A 6,371-nucleotide genomic window follows, 5' to 3' on the forward strand; every position below is an offset into this window, starting at 1 on the left:
ACTACTATTCTGCCAAATTGTCAGGTTTAAAGCTCCTACTATATGCTCTCCTCGATTTTCAATTTTATTACTGTTTGGTATCTAGGGTTTTCAATAATTCTGCTGTCACCGTCTCTCATTCTTCCAAACTCAAATCTTTTGCTGATCTACCTCAGGTACTTCCTCCATTTACACGCACTTCCATATCTACTGCGTTTTCTCTTCCGCATGCATTCTTTTTGTAGCTTTGTGTCGCTGCATTCTGCATATTCAATCCGAGTTTTTGAGAATTCTTCTTCTTATTCTGTATGCGTGTGAAGGGCGAAAAGAAAGTCGATTTTTTTAAAATCTCTTTGGCCGTGCATTTTTTTTTCAGCTTTATGAATCTTAATTAACTTTTATTTTGCTTACATTTTCGAAGTGGTGAGCTGTTTTCGTGTTGATTCCTCTATCAGCTTGATTTGACTCGGAGAGACGGGGAGAATTGAATTTGATTTTTTTTCCTTAATTTTTTTTTTTAATAATTTTGGATGCGTGAGATCGATTTGATTCAAGTGGTGCATTTGGAAAAGAAAAGGAGCTTTTAGAGTGTTGGAATTTTTGTTTACTAACAGTCTCTGGGATCACAGATTCTTTTTGCACTAGCTGGGAACATATTTTTGAAGAATTGCTGGGAAAAATGAGGTCTTCATGGGCAGATGCTGTTGAGAACTCAGTTGGTGGATCATCGGATAATGCTGGGACAAGTGGTGGGAATGAACAGCCATTGGTTGCCACTAAGCCTGCTTATGTTCCCCCACACCTTAGGAACAGACTTCCGGCATCCGAGCCTCATGCTGCATCAGTTGGTGGACCGCAGTCTTTTAACAATAGGCCTGGTTCTGGTGGACCCACTAGTGGGTCTCGGTGGGGTGGCGGAAGGTCTGATTATGGACGACAAGGGTATGGTGGTGGTGGGGGTCGTGGAAGTGGGGGTTGGGGAGGGAGAGGTGGTTGGGGTGGTAGGGGTATGGAGGTCAATCCCTTTGCCAATGATGACGTGGATGCTGAAGCAGAGCCTGCTTTTAATGAGCAGGAGAATACTGGCATTAACTTTGATGCTTATGAGGATATCCCCGTTGAGACGAGTGGGGCTAACGTGCCGCCACCTGTGAATACATTTGCAGAGATTGATTTGGGGGATGCACTTAATTTGAATATTCGTAGGTGTAAATATGTCAGACCAACTCCTGTTCAGCGACATGCAATACCCATTTCGCTAGCTGGGCGAGATTTAATGGCTTGTGCTCAAACAGGCTCAGGCAAGACAGCTGCCTTTTGCTTCCCAATTATTAGTGGTATTATGACGGGTAACTTCCCCCAGAGGCCACGTGGAGTTCGTACTGTTTTTCCCCTCGCTCTTATCCTCTCACCTACAAGAGAACTCTCGGTGCAGGTCGGCCTCTTTATCAAATGATGTTGGTTTTTGTTAATTTTATATATGCTTTTATCTATGTGGTGAGTAGGAATTTTTGATGGCTGTGTTGCATTTAACCTGCAGATACACGAGGAAGCTAAAAAGTTTTCATATCAAACTGGAGTTAGAGTAGTTGTTGCTTATGGCGGAGCACCAATAAATCAGCAGGTTTACAAATCTAAATGCTGTTAAATTTCTTTTTTTGGATTAAAATGTTTCCTTACTTGTCCAATAAATAAAGAGAGTGTATGTTGTATTGTTGTGAATGTACAATTGGTTAATAGTAGTACTTGATTTCATGTGGTAGGGTTAAAACTAGGAAACACAGTTTAAATGATTACTTAATATATCTTCCTACAACATGAATGCTCGAGTGATTTTGTGGTCTCCCTTTTTCTTGAGCTCCGCGATTTGATTTTAATTGTTCAATTATGCTACGTATTAACAAATTTGGAAATGAGACAACTGAGTGCATTAAGATAAAGTTGCCAGCCAATAACGGCAAGTCATTTCGACTATCTCATTCATATGCAATGAATGCCTGTGCACACATTTTCCTTTTGTCCTATTTGGCTGGTTCATCCAAACCATCCCTATGTTTAACCATTGTGGGATTGTATTTGCACGCTCATTTTTACTTCCAACAAAGTCTACTGAGAGACAGAGTGAACCACCAGACTCTGACCTTGCTTTGATATGGGACATGGCTTTGATAACAGAGACCCCCAAATTAAAACGTGAACCATTTAAATTTTCACATGACTACAATATTGTCTATTTTGGATCCGAGCCCTCATGATTTTGTTTTTAGGCTGCTTACTGGAGACAGTACTGTCAGTTATAATCCCAAAACCATCCGATGTTTAGTTTATATTGGATTTAGTTCCAAGCCAACAAATATCTTGATGAAGTGGAGGGGCTGTGCATTATTTATGAGTCGCCGTCTTGTTATACATAAAAAGCCACTATTTTGCAATTAGGCTCAATTCCATTAAACAGAAAATCTATAAACTCATGAAAATATATGACATGCTGCGATGTCGACAAAGAACTTGTAGATTGAATTCACTCTGCCTCCGTGGGACACATGCATCCCAACTTTTGTTATAATCCTGGTTGAAGATGTAAAGATTTTTTCTTTGCTGATAATTTAAGGGTTTAGAATCTACAGATGTTCTTTAGATGTCATAAGGATTTGTCCCTTATAATTTGTATAAGGTTAGGTTTCTTCTCATGGTAGATGTCCTATTACTGGCTCTCAGCTTTGATGTCTTTGTTATAGTTGCTACAACTTAAAGGTGACCAAAAGTCATTCATTTGTTTGTACTTTGTAGCTACGTGAACTTGAGAGGGGAGTAGACATTCTGGTGGCAACTCCTGGAAGATTGGTTGATTTGCTTGAGAGAGCCAAAGTTTCATTGCAAATGATAAGATACTTGGCTCTTGATGAGGCAGACAGAATGCTGGATATGGGTTTTGAGCCTCAGATCAGAAAGATAGTGGAGCAGATGGATATGCCACCACCTGGTGAAAGACAGACAATGCTCTTTAGCGCAACCTTTCCCAAAGAGATCCAGGTCATGCTCGTAAATCAATCTTGTATTCAGTCTCAACTTGATACTTGCTGCTCTTCGCTGAATTGTCTGTAAAATTGTTTGCAAATCAGAAGCATTTAAGAATTGATTTTTTTCCGAAATAAGAATCACTAGCTAGCAAATTCTATTTATTATCATTTTTTTGGATCCGAAACTGAATTTACCGTTGATTTTTAGCATAAGGAGTCAGTACTCATGTCAAATTCTGGTTGTCTTGGCTAATGATAAGTGATGAAAAATAGACCCTTTGGAAGGAAAGTGGGCATCATTTTGAACTTACAAACCAAGTGAAGATATTTAACTTTTTTTATAGATAAGCTACTAATTTGTGAATGGTTATGGCATTGAGTTTCTTTCAAATTAAATGTGATATCCTCAAATTTCTTCTTATTGTTCGGAATGCAGAGAATGGCATCAGATTTCCTTTCAAATTACATATTTTTGGCAGTTGGAAGGGTTGGTTCCAGTACAGACTTAATTGTTCAGCGAGTTGAGTATGTTAATGACAGTGACAAGAGAAGCCATTTGATGGATCTTATTCATGCACAAAGGGCAAATGGAGTTCAAGGGAAGGTATGTTATCGTTCTGGTGAATCAATATATTATATTCATTCCTTTTTGATCTTTTGGTTTGATTTCTTCTACATTTGACCAATTATAGTATTAATAATGTTGATTATTAACAAGAAGAGCTTCCCGTCCAAACTGATTATAAAAAATTAAAATGCACATTTTGTCCCTGAACATTCAATTTTGATAGTAGGTCCGATATGCATACAAATTGAGCCCCGAACTTCATTTGCCCTGTCATTTTTTTACTTCTATTTGTTGAATTGGTCGAGGTACATTGATTCGTACAAAAATTTTTTCTTATCAGATAACGTGACTACAAGTAGATAAAAACAAACAAAAAAGAGGGATATTGTTAATATTCAGATCAATCAAAACTGGAATGGCTGCATTTGATTCGCTGGAATCAAATCTCTGATATATCAGTATTTGCATATACACGTTTTACTTGGTCTACACTTAATAATTCCGCCTTCAAAATTCCCACAAAACTATGATCATACAGCACTGGATAATGAATGACATGGTTTTTTTTGTGATCCACAAATTCCACCATGAACATGTTCCAAAATGAATCATGGGACGCACTGTCTCGAGACTAGGCTATTATAGATGATATAGCTCAATGTATATGCTCCTCTTCATATCAATACTGAGAAATCACCTAAATTATATGCTAATATTGAGTTTTTAACTTTGAGCTTGTATTTTATCACATGAATGCTACAGTCTCATGTCTGGTATATTGCCTCATTTGGTTATTGACATGTTCATCTTTTCTCCATGATATACCAGCTAATATTCTTAATCTCTTTTTTGCCTTGATTCTCTGTTGATAAGAGCATTTCTATTTCCTGGTGTTTGACAGCATGCTCTTACTTTAGTATTTGTGGAGACAAAAAAAGGAGCTGATTCTTTGGAACATTGGTTATGTATGAATGGCTTTCCTGCTACTACAATTCACGGAGATAGAACACAACAGGTCAGAAAATAATGCAGTTGAGAATACTCATCATCTCTCTTTTTTGTCATGGTTTTTACTTTTGAGTTCATGGGTAGCGTGGACTTGTTGGATTTTACTTGACTTATTTTTTTTGAAAATTTTTTATATATACTTGGCAGCTATCTAACTAATTTTTTTTCCCCAACAGTTTTGGAGATTCTGATTGACCTAGTTTATTACTATTATTATCTATGCAAGTAGTCATTAGGTTTTTAATCACCGATTTTCATGTCATTTGCTACACAGTGGCTGCAATATATCTAGAAACCTAACTATGTCCAGTTCTTGGCTTTTAACGATTTTTGTAGAGCAGAAAACTTTAGATTGATCCATGAACTAATTTGCTCTTCTAAACTGTATATTCTTAGCTCTTTTGCTTCATCAAACATTGCTTAATTTGTCGTTTCAGGAGCGAGAGATGGCATTAAGATCATTCAAGAGCGGAAACACACCAATACTAGTCGCAACTGATGTGGCAGCTCGTGGTCTTGATATCCCGCATGTTGCTCATGTGATCAACTTTGACCTTCCCAATGACATTGATGACTACGTTCACCGCATAGGCCGTACAGGCCGCGCTGGAAAATCAGGACTAGCGACAGCATTCTTCAATGAGAATAACATGTCATTGGCAAAGTCGCTAGCTGAGTTGATGAAGGAAGCAAATCAGGAGGTCCCCGAATGGCTGACTCGGTTCGCAGGCCGAGCTTCATTTGGAAACAAAGGTAGGCGCGGAGGGGGACGATTTGGAGGCCGTGATTTCAGAAGAGATTCTTCTTTCAATAGAGGCAACAACAGCAGTGACTACTATGGAGGAGGAGGGGGAGGCGGTGGCTATGGCGGCGGATACCCCAGTGCCTGGGATTAGAGCATTTTTAACTGTATGCTTAATGTTATGATGATGAAAGAGTACATATCAATTTGATGGATATGATATGCTGTGTCAGTGATAAACAAAAAATCACTCTTTTTTGACCTATTTTCTTTTCATAACTACTGACTTGTGTAATCCATATTGGATTACGGCAGAGATGTTATATGTCCAAGTTCGAGTACATACCTATTTACTGCTTAAATGCAAAAGTTGGTGGTTATTGTTTGAGTTGAATCTTGATTGAATTTATGAGTTCTTGGAGATTGTTGTTCTGGGTGATGAGCATTAACGCCCACCTTTTATCTACTCCGTCGGTTGGCGAAATGTTGTCCACATTTGATTCGGAATGTTTTTTAAGAAATGTGAAGAAAAGTAATTGGAAAAAGTTAGTGGAACGTGGGTTCCATATTTATATTTTAGGTTAATAAATGAATCATAAATGTGAGTGTAATGAGCTAGTAGAAAGTAGATTCCATTTATCAAAAATGGAAAAAAGCAAAAATGGACAACATTTAATAGACGGACCGAAAGGGCAAAAGTGGACAACATTCGGACGGAGTCTACCCTGTCAAGACAAGGTGTGACATCCAGAGTTCTACTTCGATAAATCACCGTTCTCATGTCACGAACGAGGATGGGGTCGACCAGCTTACCCGCTGATAGCCCCTCTCGACGCCACATTTTTCGTCTTCATTTGAGCGAGTTATATATCCCAGGTGAGGCCGGGACATCAAGTAAAAGTCCGAGTAAAGCCAATGAGAGATTAAACTCCTACTAGTGTGACTTAATGTGGATGTATAAATCTTCAACCAAAAAAGTAAGATACATAACTCTTTAAGGAATTTCATTGGTAACATAAACTAGAACTACTCCCTATGAGAAAAAAGACAGTGG

General features: G+C 38.3%; 1 protein-coding gene across 1 annotated transcript; it reads left to right on the forward strand.

Annotated features, from left to right (window-relative positions):
* Nucleotides 1-5,705, forward strand: LOC125214519 (DEAD-box ATP-dependent RNA helicase 37-like). The gene is made up of 7 exons (XM_048115577.2): nt 1-155; nt 609-1,414; nt 1,520-1,603; nt 2,770-3,012; nt 3,436-3,603; nt 4,469-4,582; nt 5,013-5,705. Exons 2-7 carry the CDS (start codon nt 659-661, stop codon nt 5,469-5,471), a joined length of 1,824 nt encoding a protein of 607 aa, XP_047971534.1. The 5' UTR covers nt 1-155; nt 609-658; the 3' UTR covers nt 5,472-5,705.
* Nucleotides 5,706-6,371: the final 666 nt, after the last annotated feature.

Source organism: Salvia hispanica, chromosome 3, assembly GCF_029641045.1.
Source record: "Salvia hispanica isolate PSC_SH4W2 chromosome 3, Shi_PSC_v1, whole genome shotgun sequence".
Lineage (NCBI taxonomy): Eukaryota > Viridiplantae > Streptophyta > Magnoliopsida > Lamiales > Lamiaceae > Salvia > Salvia hispanica.

What these genes read in the sequence shown, in the direction of transcription:
- LOC125214519 (XM_048115577.2), top strand. Translation starts at nt 659, where the DNA reads ATGAGGTCTTCATGGGCAGATGCTGTTGAGAACTCAGTTGGTGGATCA. An exon ending in GAGCACCAATAAATCAGCAG is followed by an intron (nt 1,604 to 2,769) that starts GTTTACAAATCT and finishes TGTACTTTGTAG; the next exon opens with CTACGTGAACTTGAGAGGGG. An exon ending in ACGGAGATAGAACACAACAG is followed by an intron (nt 4,583 to 5,012) that starts GTCAGAAAATAA and finishes TTGTCGTTTCAG; the next exon opens with GAGCGAGAGATGGCATTAAG.